General features: G+C 43.7%; 1 protein-coding gene across 3 annotated transcripts in view; it reads right to left on the minus strand.

The window, feature by feature from the left end:
* The window catches only part of ntrk2a (neurotrophic tyrosine kinase, receptor, type 2a), a 440469-nt gene that overhangs the window by 196690 nt on the left and 220345 nt on the right, over window positions 1-23434 (minus strand). For 2 of the 3 annotated variants that reach the window (XM_085985243.1, XM_085985240.1), the window contains exons 9-11: window positions 16505-16537; window positions 12789-12889; window positions 3769-3868 (exon numbers count right to left, since the gene is read on the minus strand). In XM_085985243.1, coding sequence (XP_085841369.1) covers window positions 3769-3868; window positions 12789-12889; window positions 16505-16537 — 234 coding nt within the window. The remainder of the gene's footprint in view (window positions 1-3768; window positions 3869-12788; window positions 12890-16504; window positions 16538-23434) is intronic. The other variant, XM_085985245.1, reaches the window with a different exon arrangement.

Genomic DNA, 23434 nt, shown 5'->3' on the forward strand with positions numbered 1-23434 from the left:
GAAACAATGCAAAGCTCTACTCTGAATCTAACTAAGTTATGCCCGAATGCTTGATGTTGACATTAGTTGCCCAAAATGCAAAGTACTTCATTTCCCAGCTCGGAAACTCCTTCACTTTGTGAGCGTAAGAAACATTCACGAAAACAAACGTAAATATTAAATAAATGTCCTTGGACCTGGATTTTATATGTCTGCACTTTGGGGGTAACGTTCCTAGTAAACACTGGCACAGGTACGATGGGCCAAATGGTCTCTTTCTGTGCTGTATCATTCTATGATTCTATGATGGAGGTAACTTCACCAGTCATCATCGTACATCAGCAAATTGCAGGCATTGAACCTGTGATTTCCCAACATGCACTGGTCGCGGTGAAGGTTCAGAACATAAGAATTAGGAGCAGGAGTAGTCCTATCGTCAACACATGCTCGGAACATTTACTATTCACCGAAAACAATGAATTGAGAGCATGTGTTTTCCAAGAGAGGATAAGTAGATATTATTTAGACCCAGTCCTAACAACATAATAAACTGCATCCTGTTGCTTTTATTATTCAAATCATTAAGAGTTCATCTGTACATTCAAGGTGAATGCATCATGAGCTCTGTTGAAATCAATAGAGACTTCTTTACATAGCCACAATGGAAAAGAAAACTTCAGCCTAATAAAATTGTGGTTTACTTCTAAAGCAATTGCTATGTCTGAGCACACATTTAAAAATAGAGTTCCGTGCACCATAGTAATCTCATTTTACAGGCCTATATTTAGCACTGCTGACGTCCAGCAATGGAAAAAAAGGACACTGCAATGGTTGGTCTGAAGAAAGTACAGATTATCTGCGTTTGCCATCCTTGACTTCCAGAGCTGTTCAGTCTCCTACAAGATCAAATTAAAGTTTATAGATCTTACTTTTTATAGTAGTAACATAGTCTAACCTACAGTATTTCTTGCAGACTGCGCTCAAGTGGTTTTTAAAAGATGCTAGTGATCCCATTACACATAAAGGGTATATACTGATGGGCAATGAAACGAAGAAGCCTTCACTGTTCATGGAGAATCAAGGTCTTATTCACAAGTAAACTGTGGAGCCTTTTAATTTTTATAGCATATGACTTATGGTCCTCAGATCATTACATTGCCACTGTTAGACCCTGTTGATTAGGCAGCTGTATTGCTAGTGTAGCTATTTCTTAGTACTTTACAACTAATTTTATTTCTCACTAATTAACTCAATATTAACAACATTATATTGTTCACAATTCATTGATTTTACGTGATTGTTTTAATGATGCACAAGAATAGAAGAGAGAGAAAAATTGTCTGTCTCCCTTCCTTCTATCCTAGTGTACTCATTAAAACAATAGTGAAAAGTCAATAAATTAGCAATGAAATCAATAGTGTTGGCAAAGCTGTCAATCTTAGATCATCACTCAATAAATTTGTGATGCTGTCCGAATCTTTAATCTTTTATTGTGATATATCATCACTAATCAACTATACAAATAAACAGATCCTCAGTTGAAGCCATGTGAAGAGTGCATCAAGCAGCTGATAGAATCTCTCACAAAGCTGAGTTATTGATCTTGGCCAAATAGCAGAGGAGAGGCACTGAGTGAAGGCCAGGTGCTTCCCTCATAGAGAGGAGGGAAAACTGGATGGAGAATCTCTCAAGCGCCTTTTATTAATTGACTTATAGATTCATAGAATTTTACAGCATAATGAAAGATCATTCATCCCACTGTGTCTGTGCTGACTCTGAAAGACCTTTTCACTTAGTCTCGTTCCTCTGTCCTTTGAAAAAAATTCACGTGTTTATCCACTTTCCATTTAAAAGTTCATAAGGATTCTGCTTCCACCACTATTTCTAGTAGGGCATTGCACATACTGACAACCCTCTGCATAAAGCTATTTCTCCTACTGGTCTTTGGGTGATGATCTTAAATTTCTTAAGATGGAGCCCTGGGAGTAACTCATGCACCCACCCACTCAGCAAGGTCCAGGAATACTAGAAAACAAGGAAGAAGGAAATAACTTGAAAAAGTACATACCCTCCACCCCCATCCAAAAATATGTTTATCGGGCATCATGATTTCATCCAAGTTGATTGCCACTGCATTGCTGTGTTCAAAATGGTGGGCCTGATGATGTAAGCTGTAAGAGCTGTGTGATTTGTGTTTACATTTTATTTATGTAACTGTTTTTCTTTATGTTTTCATCTGCACCCTTTCCAACTAACTTAAGCATGGGTTGGCTGGAGGGTGAAGAGGAGAAAGTACATGGGCAAGTTTCAATAAAGAAGGACCTGCACTGTTGGCCTTTTAAAACCAGAAGAATCACAATGTTAGGTCACTTGCTAAAATGGGTAATCCATGCGTCCTACCTCCCATGCACAGAAGAAAATATAGCAATAAAGAGATGTAGATATACCTAGTTTCATTAACATACACAGTTAATTCTCGTAAAGTAAACAAGGGGAAATTTACATTTTTGCACACAATTGTGCCTAAATTATTGGCCATTTTTACACTTTGGCGTCTCTGCAGTCAGCAGTTAGTTGGAAATAAGTTGACTCAATGTGCATTTTAAAAGTCACTGGAGAAATTCAGTACTAATTGGATTCATTATGATCCCATACTACCTGTGGGTCATAGTTATGTTTGGGTTTACATATCGGTTTGCTACAAGACGGCATTCAGTATAGGAAAGGATGCCAATCTCTTGTAGGCACAATGAGAACTCTCTGAAAAATATTGGATATTGGATACATCAACTGAACTAGTCTTTGTTTGCTAGGAAGCGTGACAAGGCCCCAATGATTTGCTTCTTCACAAGCAAAGCAGGAATATCTCATCTCGGGTAGGAGACATTTTAAACATTTTTTTTTACATTATATTGTTTCCAGGGGATCATTTTAGGTTCAATATACTTCTCTCACAGAGTATTGTTCCCCTTTAGAGTATAATAAAAAAGGCAAGCACTAAATTCATAAAAAAACGAGGGGAGAGATTAGGCACTTTGCAGCCTTCCGGACTCAATATCGAGTTCAACAATTTCAGATCATAACCTCGGCCCCTGTTACATTTTTACTTATATTTTTTATATTCTTTATATTTTTTTCGACCCCTTTGTTTTGGGTCTTCCCTTCCCCCCCGCCCCTTTCCTTTTTTTTCTCTCTCCCACATGGCAGCTCTGTCTCATCCTGCCAGTACACTTCATACCTAATCTCAGCCGTCTTTTGTCTCCACGTGTCCTATTACCATCTTGTCTGGTTTTGAATACCTCTTAATGTCTCTTTTACTTCTTTTGTTCTGTCGCAGCCCTGCCTTCGATCTATTTTATTTCCTTTCCAGTTTTGAAAAAGGGTTTCAACCCAAAACATCAACTCTAATTTCTCTCCACGGATGTTGCCTGGCCTGCTGAGTTTTTCCAGCAATTTCTGTTGTTATTTCGGATTTCCAGCATCTGCAGTGTTTTGCTAACGTACATGAATGTTACATATTGTTCTACTGGCTCCTATCAAATTAAATGACACAGCCAAATTCATACGTGATTGGCAAAATATTTCATGAAATCCAAAACACCTACAAGGAGTTACATTGAATTTTTGTGTGGCATATTGTTCTCGAGGTTAATAGTCCATCAATTGAATGAGGTTATCAAATCCCAATCCAATGATTAGCAATTGCAGGCTGAAGTAATACCTCTCCACTCAGCTTGAATAGAGTTTTATTTACAACACATCAATTTAACAAAATTGTATCTTCCTTACCTTTCATTCCAAACTTTGAGTGTTTTCCAAACTTGAGGATAATTAGCATTAGTATCAGTCCAGTGCATGCCAATGCTGTAATCCCAATGACAACATAGACCTGAGATAGAAAAACCTTGATATTAGGAAATACAAACCAGCTTTTGTTTAAAATTTGAATATACATCATCTTTAATTATTCTATCTTGGTACTATAAGTGTAGACAATCAATTATGCTGTAAAGTTTTCTTGTGGTATTCTTCTTCGCTTTGGAATTTTGCATCCAGGAAGGGGGCATCACGTGGGGCAGGGAAAGGCTAAGCTTCCTTTGTGGGGCCCGGATGAGCATTCCTGCTCCCGACCCCAAACACAGGAAAGAAAAACACTTACAATTTTTGGGTGGGTGTCCTTGCCACCTGCTTAGGCAGATGGTGGGATATTAGTAGTTCCAGGATGGGTAAGTGACTTGTGGCATTTTAACTACCTACCTGTCTGGTTTCAGCCAAACTGGTAGGGTTAAAATCGCCCCCATGGTATAGTGGGTGAAATGGGAAGTTAGATATAAAATTGGCTCATGAACCACGACTAAAGGGCGGCTTTAGGAACAGGAGTAGGTCGTTGAGCCCCTCGAGCCTGTTCCGCCATTCACAGCCTTTGGCCCATATCCCTTAATACCTTTGGTTAACAAAAAGTTATCAATCTCCGATTTAAAATTAACAATTGATCTAGCATCAATTGCCACTTGCGTAAGAGAGTTCCAAACTTCTACCACCCTTTTTGAGTAGAAGTGTTTCCTAATTTCACTCCTGAAAGGTCTGGCTCTAATTTTTAGACTATGCCTCCTAGTCCAAGAATCATCCTCAACCAGCAGAAATAGTTTCTCTCTATATATCCTATCTGTTCCCCTTAATATCTTGAAAACTTCGATCAGATCACCCCTTAACCTTCTAAATTCTAGGGAATACAATCTCTCCTCATAACTTAACCCTTGAAGTCCGGGTATCATTCTGGTAAACGTACACTGCACTCCCTCCAAGGTCAATATATCATTCCTAAGGTGTGGTGCCCAGAACTGCTCTCAGTACTCCAGGTGCGGTCTAACCAGGGTTTTGTACAGCTGATATAAAGGCCAGCATTCCATTAGCCCTTTTGATTATTTTCTGTACCTGTTCTAAAATAGAGATTTTAATGATCTATGTACCTGGACCCCCAAGTCTCTTTGGACCTCCACTGTTTTTAGCTTTTCACCATTTAGAAAGTATCCTGTTCTATCCTTTTTAGGTGCAAAGTGGATGACCTCACATTTGCCTACATTGAAATCCATTTGCCACAGTTTTGCCCATTCACTTTGTCTACACTGCCTACAATGCCGCCTATCTTTGTGTCATCGGCAAATTTGGATATATGACTTTCTAAGCCATCATCTAAGTCGTTAATAAATACTGTGAATAGTTGAGGCCCCAACACAGATCCCCGCGGGACACAATTAGTCACATCCTGCCAATTTGAGTATCTACCCATTATCCCTACTGCCTGTCTCCTGCTGCTCAGCCAATTTCCTAACCAGGTCAATAATTTGCCCTCAATTCTGTGGGCTTCTACCTTAGTTAACAATCTCTTATGTGGGACTTTATCAAATGCCTTCAGGAAGTCCATATAAATAACACCCATGGGCATTCCCCTGTCCACTAATTTAGTCACCTCCTTAAAAAATTCAATCAGGTTTGTCAGGCATGACCCACCTTTCACAAATCCATGCTGGCTCTCTCTAATCAACTGAAAATTTTTGAGTTGTTCAGTCACCCTATCCTTAATTATAGACTCTAGCAATTTCCCGACAACAGATACATAGATACATAGATACATAGAAGATAGGAGCAGGAGTAGGCCATTCGGCCCTTCGTGCCTGCTCCGCCATTCGATGAGATCATGGCTGATCCTTTAATTCAGTATCCCGTCCCCGCCTTCTCTCCGTAACCCTTAACCCCTTTTGCCCGTAGAAATATATCTAATTCCCTCTTAAATATATTTAATGAGCTGGCGTACACTGCCCTCTGTGGCAATGAGTTCCACAGGTTCACCACTCTCTGAGTGAAGAAATTCCCCCTCATCTCTGTCCTAAATGGTTTAGCCCTTATCCTTAAATTATGTCCTCTAGTTCTGTTCTCACCCGCCAAGGGAAACATTCCTTCTGCATCCAGTCTGTCTAGACCTGTCAGAATTTTATACACTTCTATGAGGTCCCCTCTCAATCTTCTAAACTCCAGTGTGTACATCCCTAAACTACATAGTCTCTCCTCATAGGTCATTCCCGCCATTCCTGGTATCAGCCTGGTGAATCGCCGCTGCACCCCCTCCATGGCAAGAACATCCTTCCTCAGATGAGGCGACCAAAACTGTACACAGTACTCGAGGTGTGGTCTCACCAGTGCCCTGTACAGCTGCAGCAAGGTATCCCTGTTCCTGTATTCTAACCCTTTTGCTATGAAGGCCAGCATACCGTTTGCCTTCTTGACCGCCTGTTGCACCTGCATGCTCGCCTTCAGTGACTGGTGTACAAGAACACCCAGGTCTCTCTGTACTTCCCCCTCTCCCAATCTATTGCCATTTAAATAATAATTTGCCCTCCCGTTCCTGCACCCAAGGTGGATAACTTCGCACTTGTCCACATTATAGTGCATCTGCCATTTATCCGCCCAATCGCCCAGTCTGTCCAAATCGCTCTGGAGCTTCCTGGTCTCTTCCCCTGAGCCCACCCCCCCTCCTAGTTTAGTGTCGTCTGCAAATTTGGAAATGCTGCATCCGACTCCCTGATCCAGGTCATTAATGTAAATTGTGAACAGCTGGGGGCCCAGGACAGATCCCTGTGGTACCCCACTTGTTACTGCCTGCCATTCAGAAAATGAGCCGTTTATTCCAACTCTCTGTTTTCTATCTGACAGCCAGTTCCCTATCCACGCCAAAACTTTCCCCTTTATCCCATGAGCCTCAATTTTCCATGCTAATCTTTTATGTGGGACCTTATCGAAGGCCTTTTGGAAGTCCAGGTACACCACATCTACTGGCTCTCCCCCATCTATTCTACCAGTTACTCCCTCAAAAAATTCCAATAGATTAGTCAAGCACGATTTACCCTTTGTAAATCCATGTTGACTCTGTCCTATCCTGTCCCCATTTGCTAAGTGCTCCGCTATTTCATCCTTAATGATGGACTCCAGCATTTTGCCCACAACTGATGTAAGGCTTACAGGTCTGTAATTACCTGCTTTTTCCCTACCCCCCTTTTTGAATAGTGGGGTAACGTTAGCTACCCTCCAATCCATCGGCACTGTTCCCGAGTCTAATGAATTCTGAAAAATCATCCTTAGTGCATCCGCTATCTCTAGGGCCACCTCCTTCAGTACCCTAGGATGCATGTTATCAGGCCCTGGGGATTTGTCCACCTTCAATCCCTTTAGCTTCCTTAACACCATATCCTTAGAGATATTGATTTGCGTCAGTTCCTCCTTTGCCAATGTCCCTATTTTTCCCGATATCCCAGGGAGGTTTTTTGTGTCTTCCTTCGTAAAGACTGACCCAAAGTATGCATTTAGTTGATCTGCCATTTCCTTATTTCCCATTATATATTCCCCCGTATCTGACTGCAATGGACCAACTTTGGTTTTCACCAGTCTTTTCCTGTTAGGCTAACTGGTCTATAATTCCCTGGTTTCCCTCTCTCGCCATTCTTAAATAGTGGAGTGACATGCTCAGTTTTCCAATCTAAAGGAACGGTTCCTGAATTGAGAGAACTTTGGAAGATTATAGTTAGGGCATCTGCAATGAGCTCACCTACTTCATTTAAAACCCTGGGATGGAAACCGGGGGATTTGTCACTCTTTAGTGCCATATTTTCTTCATTACTGTTATTTTACTTACGCTAATTTTATTGAGTCCCTGTCCCTAATTCAATATTAGTTTCCTTGGGATTTCTGGCATGCTATTCTCTTCCTCTACTGTAAACACTGACACAAAGTAATTATTCAACATGTCCGCCATTTCCTTATTAACAATATCACCGCTTTCAGTTTTTAAGGGGCCAACATTGCTCCTGACTACCCTCTTTTTCCTATTATAATTGTAAAAATTCTTTATGTTGGTTTTGATATTCCTTGCAAGTATCTTTTCATACTCCCAAGACTGGCAAATGTCCTTCAATGTAGACAAGTGCGACTCTAAAATATTGCCTAAAACTAAATTCCAACTGTGCACATATCTTTAGCTTCCCCTGAGCCATTTATATATAATTAATTCCTGTTTACCACAACTGTATCTTGAGTATCATTATATGAGGAGTTTATTAAACATTATTAACCTTCAATTAACAGAAACAGTCTCAAGGCTACAAACCAATGATCAACATATTTTTGTCTAACTCCAGTTTATTGGAATTGAAATGCTGACTTGGAAAGAACTCTTTTAAAGTTCTAATTTAGTGGGTCCACAGAGATTAATGCACTTCTTATATTATGATTTTCATAGAGACATAAATAGTACAGAGCTATTGAATCTCACTCTGCTCTCCACTGAGACCCAGCTAAGTTGCTGATCCAACAGTGAAGCGACGCGGTCTGATACCTGGAGCCAATACAATGCCTCCAAAACCAAGAACGTGTCAGTGGCCCTGATTTTGATCTCTGTACCAGACCATTTTACAGTGAGAACAGGGCAGTAGCCAAACCAAAATGACAAAGATAAACGTACCACTGACTTCCTGCCTGAGCCCCGCCTGCTGTCATTTTTGAGCAGGCCTCAATTTAGGCAGCCAGTGCTCCCACTGGAAACGGGCAGCAGCTTCATTATTCAATGTGAATCGGGGGTTCTATGATGTTGTTTTGGTGCAGTTAAACACAGAACCTGCTGAGTACTTGATCTGCTCACTCACCCCCAAAAGGCTGTGGATGCTGGGACCATTGGAACTTTCAAGACTGAGATAGATACATTTTTTGTTGGGTAAGGGTATCAAGGGATATGGAGCAAAGGCAGAAAAATGGAGTTGCGATGCAGATCAGCCATTATCTAACTGAATGGTGGAACAGGCCTGAGGGACTGAATGCCCTACACCTGTTCCTATTATTCTTATATTCCAATGTTCCACTGCATAGAGCAGGAAATAGCCAGAACCAGTGTTTCTTAAAGGGATCACTGGAAGGAGCTCTGGAAATAATAAAATATAATTTATTTGTCACTGTATGGGCAACAGGATGAGCATAACTGCTCTCCCTTCACCTTGCTGCTAACCTCCCCCCTTCAAAAATGCTGTCCGTCGCCCCCTGCCCTATCAGTCCAGCTGTTCTCTTTAATCCCTTGCTGCAGGCCCATGCTTGATGGATGCCCCTATGGATTTCCTGCCTCCCCAAAACAGTGAGTTGCCTATCAGCACTCAGAACATACTGGCAGCTCTCCGGTTGAATGAAACTGAGCCCTCACCATCAGATTCACGTGACTCGCTGGCAGCATTGTGTGGGCATTGCAATTCCTCCAACCACTGCTTACTCAATATATGCCAAATATAAAAATCGACCCAACGGTGTCACAACACCATAATGGACATTGGACCTGCCTCACACCAACTATTAGCAAAGTTCCAACCACTCAGCCTCATGGGTAATGAAAAGAAAGAAAGACTTGCATTTCTATAGCGCCTTTCACAACCACCGGATGTCTCAAAGCGCTTAACAGCCAATGAAGTACTTTCTGAAGTGTAGTCACTGTTGTAATGTACGAATCGTGGCAGCCAATTTGCACACAACAAGCTTCCACAAATGCATATGATGTGTGTAGCAGAATATGTGGAACACACACATTGGCTTTCTTTGAAATCTGGAGCATCACTGTACATGGGCAGTCACGCCTGTTACTCACACATGGAGCTCTGAATAGACAGTGCTGCTCTGAGGCCTGGAGGAATTGGAGCACCGAGATTGTGCTGTCAGTGCAATATGGATGGCTCACAGAAGACAATATTATGCAATGAGCCTTACTTTCATTTCCTTAGTTAATGTAACCAGGATAGAAACATTTTATGACGGGCAGTATTGGCTTACTTTATATATAATGAAGTACATTGTCATTGCACTTTATGGGCGAATGAAGATTAGTGCTCAGATGTTCACTGTAAGTTGGTAGTAATCTCATTATCTGAGGTTTATTACTCTATTCAGTTACTGCGTCTAACAAATTCATAATGTTTGACCATCAGGACCTTTAACAAACATTTATATTTTTTTAATCAGATCAGTGGAACCTGATGTTTCTGTAGATCGGCAGCAAATTTGCAGACCCAGGGGGCAATTTTAACCCTACTGCCTGGTGAAAACAGGGCAGGTGGGCAGTTAAAATCACCTAGGTTACTTACCTGCCATCAAGCCACCCAGATCACAATGATTGCAATTTTTATGCAGGCTTCTGGATGGGCGGCTAAGCTGCCCAGCCAAAGTCACTGCGGTCCTTCTTTAAATATGCAGATCAAGGTCCGATGATGTCATCAGACTCTGAGTGCAATTTAACTCAGGCCTTAGTGGGGAAGCCGCTATGGCTTTCCTGCTAGACCGAAGTGAGTTGGGACCTGACAGGAAGGTGAAGAGGTCCCAACAGGACTTTCCTTTGTGGGGCCAGAAGGAGCAGGAGTGCTCTTTCAGGTCCCACAAGGAATGTTTAAGCCTCCCCTGCCCCAGACAATGACCTCCCGCCCCCCTCTCCATCACCACCTTCCCCATACTTACCTGAGTGCCAGTGGGCAGATTATGGCTGCCCAATTTTACCGAGCTGGGAGCCCGGGAGTTAAAATAGCCCGGGCCTGATTTCTGCAGCAACAGGTGAGTTTCCATCTCACTTCACCCCCAACCCGCCCAAAATCCATCGGGTGTTTAAAATAGGGGCCCCAGTTGTACTTGGATCTAACTGTATAAATACTGGGAGCCAGCTCACTGATCCAAACTCCTGCAATCCAACTTCAAAGAAGACCAATATAAGAGGCCCTTTTTGTTGATATGAAAATAATTAAGTCAGGATAATTAGGTTAACTATTGATCGTTGTTCAGTGACTCATCCATTGTATTCCATGAAGTAACTGTTTATCTCAGTTTATGTTTATCTCGCTAACCTTAAATCCTACCCCTAACTACACATTCATCCAACTCTTAACTATTGTAAGGCCCTACAGCTGCATGATGCCCTAAATCTCTGTGGCCCAAATGGATAAAAAATTGGAACAAAGATGCAAATCATTACAACATATTGTAATTATTAAATAAACAAAGATGCTATTGGTGATTACAAGCTACAGATCCTCAATAGTGTGCTTTGGTATCTATCGAACAGAATTCTGTTTTTATGTCCCAAAGTTTCTTGAATTGGGCCAGTTCAGGTTAATTTGCTGAATAGCTAAATTTGGCCCAATTTTGACACATCAGGTTAACCAACCTTTCAACGGTGACATCCTTATGCAGAACAAAATGTACCTCTACGGATGTGTCCTCTAATTTTCCCTGATGTCTCAGTGGGTATTAGCCAAGTGGCTGGAGCCATAGTAACTAAGGTAAGGTCTTTCTCGTCAATCTTTTTGCCCAGTTCTACATCTCTCAGCTGACCTGCTTTGCTAGTGCTGCTCCGTATCTGGCTGCTCAGAGGTTGCACAAGAGTGGCAAAGGGTGGGTGGCTGTTCAATTTACTCTCCCTTTTTGTGGAGAAGCATCTCTACCCAATAGTGCCAACTGATACCACGGCCTGGATCAGGAACTGCTCAGGTGGGAATCTTAGGGTGACCTCCAAGGTTTCCGTCTGAACACTGGGCACAAGCATTATTTGCACTTTCTATGTTGATGTTGCAAAGAGAAAATAAGATGACATATTCATGTTTCAAAAATACATTTTAAATGTACTACTGCTGATTATGTGTATTGCTTCACAATGCAATCCAAAATAATTCATTCCTTCTTGCTCCCTATTATCCAAAGAGGCAAAGTTCCAGTTTGGGCTATTTACAACTAGCCTAGAGAGTCAACATGCTGTAGCTGATCATTGCCACAAAGTTGCAAAGATATAAAAACACTCAATAAAACCATTTCAATTACATATTACACAATGCGCCCAGTGGGAATATTAATAAGATGTCCTCCAGGCACTGAGGAAATTGAAATTAAATAATACATGCATTTTCAATTTTAGATTTATGTACATGCTAAAACTCAGAACTCTCTTTGATGTTTAATTAAAATAACTTTATTGAATATTTTTTAAATCCTGAAAATAATGATCTGCTGCATAACAGATTCAGGGACAGTGGCCAGGGTGTGATAGTGATGCTGTGACCTCACCAATGGCGAATGACTATAGAATGTGCCCACCTTGTCATTTTATCATAGAATTTCTTTGGTATCACAATGGTCAGAAAGATAAATGCAGATGAATGAGGCCATTTAGCTCATTCTTCCATAGAAATCTATCTCCCTCCATCACAGCATCTAATATGATTGTAATTATTATTCTATAAAAACCCACGTGATACCCACTTAGCTTTGACTTAGTAGTAGCACCCTCACCTCTGCGTCACACTCCAGAGGCTTGAGCACATGATATAGACTGACAATTCAGTGCAGTACTGAGGGAGTGCTGCTCTGTCGGAAGTGCCATCTTTTGGATGAGACATTAAACAGTCCGTTAAAAGATCCCATGGCACTACTTTGATGAAGAGGAGGGGAGTTCTCCCCACTGTCTTAGCTAATATTTATCCCTCAACCAACATCACTATAAAAAAAAATTGTCTAGTTATTATCACATTGCTGTTTGTGGGACTTTGCTGTACGAAAATTGGCTGCCACGTTTCTTACATTACAACAGTGACTACACTTCAAAAGTACTACTTTGGCTGTATAGTGTTTTGGGATGTCTTGAGGTCATGAAAGGGGCTATATAAATGCAAGACGTTCCTTCTTTCTTTCACCAAGCTGTATGAAGCAGTCTGTTCTTTTGGGTACTAATCTCTTCCTATGGTACTTACAGCAATACCATCTTCCATTGTCTTTTCTGTGACATTAGGTGGGCCAATTGAAGTTGAATTGTCTGAGGTCTGAAATATATCCGTAAGCTGGTTATATTCATCTGCAAATGAGAGATATAAAATATTTCAAGTCTTTTATTAGCAGTTTTGACCAACTAACAGAGTGAGCCAAGACCTTGGTATGGTTATAAGAACATTATAAAGCTGCAGCAGCCTTTCTCTGGAATATGGATCAATATCCAATGCCAATCTGCTCTGATAGGGCATTAGCAGTACTTCCATAAAGTCGTTCTATATTCCCTACTCCCGTTTCAGCTCGACTGAGCCTTCCCATTACTTTGGAGCAGCTTTTCCACCACACATTACTAACCTGACCACTACCACACACTGCCCCCTCCAGACCTCCACCCACAAATTGGCCATGAGTGACAATACAGGTATCCAACAGTTTTATTTTAAATTATTTTTGCTGTAAAAGTATTTAATGAAACCTCATTATTTCCTAAATAAATTCTATGTTTTAATATTACGTGGAATTACATAAAATTTACAGCACAGAAACAGGCCATTCGGCCCAACTGGTCTATGCTGGCATTTATGCTCCACACAAGCCTCCTCCCAACCTACTTCATCTAACCCCATCAGCATATCATGCTATTCCTTTCTCCCTCATGTACTTACCTAGCTTCCCCTTAAATGCATTAAGTTAGATTCAAAATTAATCCTGATAAGGTTGCATTCCTGTGATTGTATTCTATGTTGTCAACAATATAGAATCAAGATAAATAGAACTGGGAACTTGCACAAAGTCTGACAGCAAAATAGTCCATCTATTCAGTATTAGATCAGACATGATACATTTCTGTGCTACATAATCACCTCAATAGAAAGCAAAAACAAAATATTTCAATTTCAGGAGCAGATTAATTTAAATTTGCAATTGTTTGTACAGTGTCTTGCTTAATCTGTTGTATAAGGGTTAGTTCACTCATCCATTTCAATCACCTATTGGGAAGGACATGGGCCCTTGGTAATAACCTGGATCAAAACAGCTCAAAACTGTTATTTATTACGACAACATCTTGTCATTTGGCATAATGCCTGCACTTACCAAGATTTCTAGCAGAGTTTCTGAGTCACAGTGTTCGTATAGACAAGTCACAGTGTTCGTATAGATAAGTTCATTATCTTACGAAGCAGTGTGAGGTGTAGCTGATGATGTTTCTGAGTGTCTGCAATGCTTTTTGTAATGAAGATGGCTCACTAGCTAAATTAGAATATCACCTTGATAGGCTTTCAGACAGACCAAGAAATTATCAGCAATTCTTGACAACTTAATGATAATTGTTCAGAATATTTTACCCTGACTGATCCAATTTACCATCTAAGATTTGGTCTCCTTACCTAAAGAAGGATTGGAGTTTAATTCCATAGTGCTGAAAAATGGGCATGGTCACCATGATGCACGAAATGCCTGTCTGCGTCTGTTCAAGGAGCTCAGGCAGCACATCAAATTCATGCTGCCTACTAATTATAATGATGGTAGTGCACAGCCCAGCACTGAACACACTGCTGACAGGCTGCACACTCAGCAGGGGGCCCAAGTTCTCGATGTTCGCGCGAGGCTATCTTTACTTAAAGCTAGCATGCGCCTCGTAAAGGCAGTCTGCACCTCTTAAAGTTGAGCTGCCTTCTGCTGAACAAAAATGTTAAAAGTGCTTGGCATTAGCCCAAATGGCTCAACAAGCCAGGGAAAGGGCACCCAGGCTCTCGGACACAGCACTCCAGATTTGTGCAGGGGGTCAACACTGGAAGAGAGCCCCCCTACCCACAGCCATGCTGTAGCCACTGGGGTAGTACTGAGTAAGAGCACTAGGAAAGGCAAAGGCACATGCAAGACGCTCATTAAGGTAATGCACAAGGGTGATTAATTGATTGTTTGAAGTAATATTGGATGCATATATTGATAAAGTTGGGTTGGAAAGTTTGCTTTGTGGTGGCTTTTATTTTAGCTTTGTGGCCAAGAGGACGTTGTGATGGTCAGTAACAGAGGGAAGGTAAATGTGAGACAAATGTTGAAAGGGAAATTGGGACTGTGCTCACTGGTACCGCAGGCAGATGATTCGATCCCAGATAGCGTGGCCAGAAAGGGGCTGTCTTGGTTGCCTCCTTCCTTCTGCTTCCTCCTCTTCTGCTTCCTCCTCTTCTGCTTCTTTCTCTTCCTCCTCCTCCTCCTCCTCCTCCCTCTGTGAGCAGCTTGTCCTCTTTGCTGCCTCTGCTCCATCTCCATGTCATGCTGCAGCTCAAGGGTGACTGCAACTAGTCCCCCAGGACTGGGAGCAAGTGGTGTTCTTAGAGGCTTTCCTTTCAGAGCCAAAGCCTTGCAAACATCCAGCAGCACTCCCTACACTCCCTTCACACTTTTATAACTTTTTAAATGTCTTACACCAAGCCACTACTGAAATAAAATGTGACGAAACAAGTACAAAAGCAAGAATCTAAACTTACCTGAAAGTTGCGTGTGTCCCTTTAAGAAGCAGTGGTAGGGGGTCCGTCATACAGCTGAATGCACGTTCTGCTGTGCATGCTTTGGAGAGGGCGTTAAAAGAAGCGTCGTCATCCAAAGTTGCAGGTCGTTTGTCAATTCAGCATTGCACGCTGATTGACGTTACGATCTGACTAATTACCATATATGCAGCAAGCGCAGGCAAAAGCAGTGCTGCCGACCTGCCCAAAGTGGCAGCCGCCATTTTTTCACCAAAACCAGTCTCATCAGCCAACGCTAATGGGCCAAATTTCACGGTTGATATACTTGCCTTAGAGGGGGTGCAATGAAGGTTCACTAGATTGATTCTTGGGATGAGAGGGCTGCCCTATGAGGAGAGATTGAGTAGACTAAGCTTATATTCTCTGGAGTGAAATGTATAAAATTCTTAGAGGGCTTGACAGGGTGGATGATGAAAGGCTGTTTCCCATGGCTGGAGAGTCTAGAACTAGGGGTCATATTCTCAGGATAAGGGGTCGGCCATTTAGGACTGAGATGAGGAGAAATTTCTTCACTCAGAATGTTGTGAATCTTTGGAATTCTCTACTCCAGAGGGCTGTGCATGCTCAGTCGTTGAGTATACTCAAGACAGTGAGCGATAGATTTTTGGGCATTAAGGGAATCAATGGATACGAGGATAAGACAGGAAAGTGAAGTTGAAGTAGAAGTTCAGCTATGATCTTATTGAGTGCTGGAGCAGGCTCAAGGGGCTGTATGGCTCACTCCTGCTCCTATTTCTTATGTTCTTATAATAGAACACCTTAGAAAATAATAAAACTCATTTCTGGCTGCGATCAGATGTTCTTTTACTTTATAAATTTTCTTTGCTCATCAAGAGAAGGTTTGTGAATGCTGAGGAACAGGGACTCAGCAGCAGCATCAAGCACTCACAGGTCAGGTGTAGCACGGTTAGATACAGAATAAGACTATTCTGCTCCAACATCAGAAGAGCAGAAAAATGCCATTTCCTACACCAGTCATCCTGTGACCACTTTACGTCAAATTATTAATTTATGTCCCTAATAGTGTCAAATTAGAGGTAGTTTTGTGCTGTGTGTCCATGCCCATTGAGACTTCCCAAACGTTTGTCAAGTAAAATGAGTACACAGCTGTTCTTCTCCAGCTTATATCTTACACTAAATAGGAAGACATCTCTTGTTGCACCACTTACCATAAAATCCAGGATCTGTGATCGGTTCATTGCCTAAATTTATAAAAAAGCATAATCAGCTACATATATTCTGGAGACACGTTTTTTGTTATTTTAGTTAACAAATTTTAGAAATTTAATCCATAGAAAATTAAGGGAATGTTTTCCTAATCAGGTCTCTGCCTAACCTTTCTTAGTGCCAAAGTTTACTTGACCATACACCTGAACTTTTCTAATAACCTTCTTGTGAGATACATTATCAAATGCTTTCTGAAAATTCATTTATATCCTACATCTACTGCATTCCATTTTCCTATCCAATTGGTCACCTCTTCAAAAGCTCTTAAAATTATCAAACGTGACTTGCCTTAGAATTAAGAGTTTGCTTACAACTGACATTAGACTAACTGGTCTATACTTACCCAATTTATGTTCTGACGAAGGGTCATCGACCTGGAACGTTGGCCCCGATTTTCCCCTGTCATCGGGCGGGGTTTCAGGCGGGCGGGGGCTGAAAATCCTGAATTTGGGGGTCCCGACACCATCCCGCCCAAAACCCCGCCCCACGTAAGTTTCAGGGGCGGCAGGTACCCACCCCGCACTGGGACCCGCCAAAACCAGGCGGGAAGGGATTAGTGCCAATTAACTGCCTGTTAACAGGTAGTTTTTAGCCTAATCCCTATTTTGAGGGGTTTCGTGTGGGTTTCCCGACGGCTCCAAACCAGGCGGGCCGTCGGGTTGAAGGAGTTGGAGGGGTCGCGATGTTGGCGCTCAGGTGAGTGATGGGTGCATGAGTGTAAAGGTAAGTGTGTTTGGTGTGTCTAAAGTGTGTAAAGAACTTTTACTTACCTGTACTTACCTTCACAGCCTTTCTTCCTGTAGCCGCCGGGAGCGCATCACTCAGCCGGAACTGAAAGCTGAACAGCTGTGATCTGTCAAAAGTGACAGCCTTCAGCTTTGAGTGCCGGTAAGAGTTCTAACTGAGTCTGTGCAGAATGACTCATGTCAGAACTCAGACTGTCAGTGTTTGACAGCTTCAAACAGCTGTGAAACACTGATATTTCATCTGTCAAAAGCTCTTGACAGATGAAATTTCAGTCTGTGACGTCACCTGTTGCCGGGCAGCCCTTAATTGGTCAATCAAGGGAAAATCGTGCGGATTGGCCGGACGTCGAAGTAGATGGGTCAAAAACCCGAAAGGGGAAGTCCCGCCTTCTTCCCGACAGGTTCGGGAAAATCTACCCCGTTAACTCTGTTTTTCTCTCTCCACAGATGCTGCCTGACCTGCTGAGTATTTCCAGCATTTTCTGTTTTTATACCCAATTTATTTTCCTCCTTCTTCAAAAAGATTTTTATATCAGCTATTCTCCAGTCCTATGAACAATTTGAATATTTAATGAGGATTGAAAAATTGTGACCAGAGTCTCTGCTATCTCCTCTCTGACTTCTTTCAATAGTCTAGGGTGTACATCATTAGGGCCAGGGGACTTAGCCTCCTTGAGTTCTGATCATTTCTTTTAGAACGAATTTCTTTTCTACAATTAGCTCGAGCAACTGCTCCATATCCTCTTCTAGTACACCTCCATTCTACTTCCACCATCATTCGTAAAAACCATTGCAAAATATTTAATATCTTCTATGTTTCTATTGGGGAGAAAGCAAGGACAGGGTACTGAATTTGGATGATCAGCCATGATCTCATTAAATGACGGAGCGGGCTCGAGGGGCCGAATGGCCTACTCCTGCTCCTATCTTCTAATATCTTCCCCATACTTTCATCCTCAACAATTAGACTTTATCTTTCATTCCTGAGTGGTTCAACTCTCTCTTTAACCACTCTTATTATATGCCTATAAAAGCCCTTGCTATTTCCTTTTATGTTATCGGCTGGCCTTTTTCATATTATCTTTTACCCCTTCTGATCTCCCTTTTAACCATGACTTTTCAAAATTAAGTACACTACTTTATTCTTCAAGATTATTATTAGTGTTATACACTTTAATTTTATAATACCCTTCCCAGTTTAGTTTTAATATCTCGTTTTATCTAATGAACTCTATTCTTTGATGCACCCACTTTTTGCTTTATGGAAATATAATTACTACACAGAATAGATTCAAAGAGTTACCACTGCTGATACATCAGCTTGTTCTCCACCTTTACTGTCCAGTTAATTTAGGCCAGATCCCTTCTTATCGCACTGAAATTTACTTTTTACTAGTCCAACACCTTTATCTTTGAATCTTTATTGTCCTTCTCTGTTCTTACGTTGAACCTAACTATGTTGTGGTCACATTTTCCTAATTGTTCTTCTGCTCTCGTTTCAGTTATTTGCCCTACTTCATTTTTCAGAAGTAATTCACTATGGGCTGAATTTTCCGTGGTGGTAGCGGGCGCGATCGGTGGCAGGTCGGGTGGGAAAGTGTTTTTTTTTTGACAGCAGGTCAAGAACCCGCTGTCAACTCGCTCCCACTCGCCTTTCCCACAAGCGCATCTGTCAGCGTGGAGCTGACCCCACCTGCAGCGGCGGGGGTCCCAATTGAAATCAGTATGAGGTACTTTACAGGCACGTAAAAGCCTTTTTCCCCCTACTTTTTAAATTTCCCTGAATAGCCAAGGGATTCACACAGCTCGGGAACCACGTCTGTCAACCTGAGGCGTGAGTTCTGTGGCCATTGCTCCAGCTGATTACTTGACAGCATGGAAAACAAACCAAAATAAAAACATGTCGATTACATCAGCTAACAGATTGATGGAGATTCTGTTCTACTTGAAAAGCTACTGGTAAATGTTAATTTTTCACTGGCCATTCTCAGCTGTTGCCTTCCAACTCAACAGTAATTGCAATGAATTGATCTGCACTATAAAAAATGACATATACCATTTAAATACATTTTTGTGTTGTTTCTGGTCAGGTTTTTCTCATATTATACTGTGATTGTCCAGTTACACATTAAATCAAGTCATCAACTGTAACAACTTCATTCTCATCACTCATTCCACTGGTTCAATTTGCTTTCAGCCCCTGAATATGACTAAATTAATTTTTCAGTCTGAAACTTTAGGGTGAATTTCTGCAGAGGTTCTCTCACTTGTCCATTGTTAACTTCAATGGAAGAGCTGCAGAAATCCCAGAAACACATTGTAAGCACCACTTACACTGTTTGTCAGGGATTCCGCAGCTGTTCCACTGAACTTGCCTAAGATTATAAATCCACCCTTTACAATTACATTTAAAATCTGTTTAATTTTATGTTACCTCACATCTTTTATTTGTAACAGTTACTGATACAGAAGTCCATAGATTTGTGACTAAAGCACCAATAACTTCGTAATTAGAGTCATAGAGTCATAGAGTTATACAGCACGGATAGAGGCCCTTCGGTCCATCGTGTCCGCGCCGGCCATCAAGCCCTGTCTAATCTAATCCCATATTCCAGCATTTGGTCCGTAGCCTTGTATGCTGTGGCATTTCAAGTGCTCATCCAAATGCTTCTTAAATGTTGTGAGGGTTCCTGCCTCCACAACCCTTTCAGGCAGTGAGTTCCAGACTCCAACCACCCTCTGGGTGAAAAAGTTCTTTCTCAAATCCCCTCTAAACCTCCCGCCCTTTACCTTGAATCTATGCCCCCTAGTTATTGACCCCTCTACTAACGGAAAAAGCTCCTCAGCATCCATCCTATCTATGCCCCTCATAATTTTGTACACCTCAATCATGTCCCCCCTCAGCCTCCTCTGCTCCAAGGAAAACAAACCCAATCTGCCCAGTCTCTCTTCATAGCTGAAGCGCTCCAGCCCTGGTAACATCCTGGTGAACCTCCTCTGCACCCTCTCCAACGCGATCACATCCTTCCTGTAGTGTGGCGACCAGAACTGCACACAGTATTCCAGCTGTGGCCTAACCAGTGTTTTATACAGCTCCATCATAACCTCCTTGCTCTTATATTCAATGCCTCGGCTAATGAAGGCAAGTATCCCATATGCCTTTTTTACCACCTTATCCACCTGTTCCGCCGCCTTCAGGGATCTGTGTACTTGCACACCCAGATCCCTCTGACCCTCCGTCTTGCCTAGGGTCTTACCATTCATTGTGTATTCCCTTGCCTTGTTAGTCCCCCCAAAGTGCATCACCTCGCACTTATCCGGGTTAAATTCCATTTGCCACTGTTCCGCCCATCTGACCAACCCATCTATATCGTCCTGCAGACTGAGGCTACCCTCCTCGCTATTTACCACCCTACCAATTTTTGTATCATCCGCAAACTTACTGATCATACCTTTTACATTCATATCCAAGTCATTAATGTAGACCACAAACAGCAAGGGACCCAGCACCGATCCCTGTGGTACCCCACTGGCCACAGGCTTCCAGTCACAAAAACAACCTTCGACCATCACCCTCTGCCTTCTGCCACTAAGCCAGTTTTGTATCCAATGTGCCAAGGCACCCTGGATTCCATGGGCTCTTACCTTCTTGACCAGTCTCCTGTGCGGGACTTTATCGAAGGCCTTACTGAAATCCATGTATACCACATCCACTGCGTTACCCTCATCCACACACCTAGTCACCCCCTCAAAAAATTCAATCAAATTAGTCAGACATGATCTTCCCTTGACAAAGCCATGTTGACTATCCCTGATTAATCCTTGCCTCTCCAAGTGGAGACAAATTTTGTCCCTCAGAATTTTTTCCAATAATTTTCCTACCACTGATGTTAGGCTCACTGGCCTGTAGTTCCCCGGTTTTTCCCTACTTCCCTTCTTGAATAATGGTACTACATTAGCAGTTCTCCAGTCCTCTGGCACATCCCCTGTGGCCAGAGAGGTCCTGAATATATGTGTTAGAGCCCCCGCAATCTCTTCCTTTGCCTCACACAGCAGCCTGGGATACATTTCATCCGGGCCTGGGGATTTATCCATTTTTAGGCCAGCTAAAACCGCCAATACCTCCTCCCTCTCGATGTTAATATGTTCGAGCATATCACAGTCCCCCCGCCCTATTTCTATGTCTACATCGTCCTTCTCCACAGTGAAAACAGATGCAAAAAATTCATTCAGAACCCCTCCTACATCTTCCGGCTCCACACACAGATTGCCACTTTTGTCCCTAATAGGCCCTATTTTTTCTCTAGTTATCCTCTTACCCTTAATATACAGGTAGACTATCCTTTATCCGAAAACCTCGGGACCAGCCGAGTTTCGGATAAAGGAGAATTTCGGATTTCGGAAGGTGGGTCGGCGGGGGTCCGCGGGGGGGGTCGGCGGGGGGTCGTGCGCACGACTTACGCTGACGCTCAGCGTAAGTCAGTCGGGGTCGGCGGGGGTCGGGGCTGGCGGTTGTCGGGGTCCGCGGGGGGGTCGGCGGTTGTCGGGGCTGGCGGGGTCGGCGGTTGTCGGGGCCGGCGGGGTTCGCGGGGGGGTCGGCGGTTGTCGGGGCTGGCGGGGTCCGCGGGGGGGTCGGCGGTTGTCGGGGCCGGCGGTTGTCGGGGCCGGCGGGGTCCGTGGGGGGGTCGGCGGCTGGCGGGGTCGGCGGTTGTCGGGGCTGGCGGGGTCCGCGGGGGGTCGGCGGTTGTCGGGGCTGGCGGGGTCGGCGGTTGTCGGGGCCGGCGGGGTTCGCGGGGGGGTCGGCGGTTGTCGGGGCTGGCGGGGTCCGCGGGGGGGTCGGCGGTTGTCGGGGCCGGCGGTTGTCGGGGCCGGCGGGGTCCGTGGGGGGGTCGGCGGCTGGCGGGGTCGGCGGTTGTCGGGGCTGGCGGGGTCCGCGGGGGGGTCGGCGGTTGTCGGGGCTGGCGGGGTCCGCGGGGGGGTCGGCGGCTGGCGGGGTCAGCGGTTGTCGGGGTCCGCGGGGGGGTCGGCGGTTGTCGGGGCTGGCGGGGTCCGCGGGGGGGTCGGCGGCTGGCGGGGCTGGCGGGGTCCGCGGGGGGGTCGGCGGCTGGCGGGGTCGGCGGTTGTCGGGGTCCGCGGGGGGGTCGGCGGTTGTCGGGGCTGGCGGGGTCCGCGGGGGGGTCGGCGGCTGGCGGGGTCGGCGGTTGTCGGGGTCCGCGGGGGGGTCGGCGATTGTCGGGGCTGGCGGGGTCGGCGGTTGTCGGGGTCCGCGGGGGAGTCGGCGGTTGTCGGGGCTGGCGGGGGGGTCGTGCGCACGACTTACCCTTTATCCGAACTTCCGCAACCGGAACCCTCTAAAAACCGAAGGTTTTTTCGTTCAGCTTAAGTCGTACGCACGACTTACGCTGAACGAAAAAACCTTCAGTTTTTAGAGGGTTTCGGTTTTCGGAAGTCCGGATAAAGGGTAGTCTACCTGTACTTATAAAACATCTTAGGATTTTCCTTTATTTTGCTCGCCAGTGTTATTTCATGGCCCCTCCTTGATCTCCTAATTTCTTTTTTAAGTATCCCCCTGCACTTTTTGTACTCCTCTAGGGCTTCCTCCGTCTTTAGCCTTTTGTATCTGCCAAAAGCCCTCCTTTTTTTCCTAATCCATTCTCGTATATCCCCTGACATCCAAGGTTCCCTGTGGTTTTTGGAACCACCCTTGACCTTTACGGGAACATGTTGCCATTGTATGATCTCAATCTCCCTTCTGAAAGCCTCCCATTGCTCCGATGCGGATTTTCCTACAAGTAGCTGATCCCAGTCCATTTTGGCCAGATCCTGCCTTATCCTATTAAAATCGGCCTTCCCCCAATTTAGAACCTTTATTTCCAGCCCATCCATGTCCTTTTCCATGACCACCTTAAATCTTACCATATTATGGTCACTGTCACCAAAGTGCTCACCTACTGGCACTTTTTCCACTTGGCCAGCCACATTCCCTAGAATTAGGTCCAGTACCGCCCCCTCTCTTGTAGGACTTTCCACATGCTGGCTCAAAAAGCTCTCCTGGATGCACTTTAAGAATTCTACACCCTCTGAGCCTTTCACACTCTGACTATCCCAGTTAATATTGGGGAAGTT

This window comes from Somniosus microcephalus, chromosome 1 (genome assembly GCF_052327205.1).
Source record: "Somniosus microcephalus isolate GS21.2 chromosome 1, FLI_Smic_1.0, whole genome shotgun sequence".
In the NCBI taxonomy this organism is placed as follows: domain Eukaryota; kingdom Metazoa; phylum Chordata; class Chondrichthyes; order Squaliformes; family Somniosidae; genus Somniosus; species Somniosus microcephalus.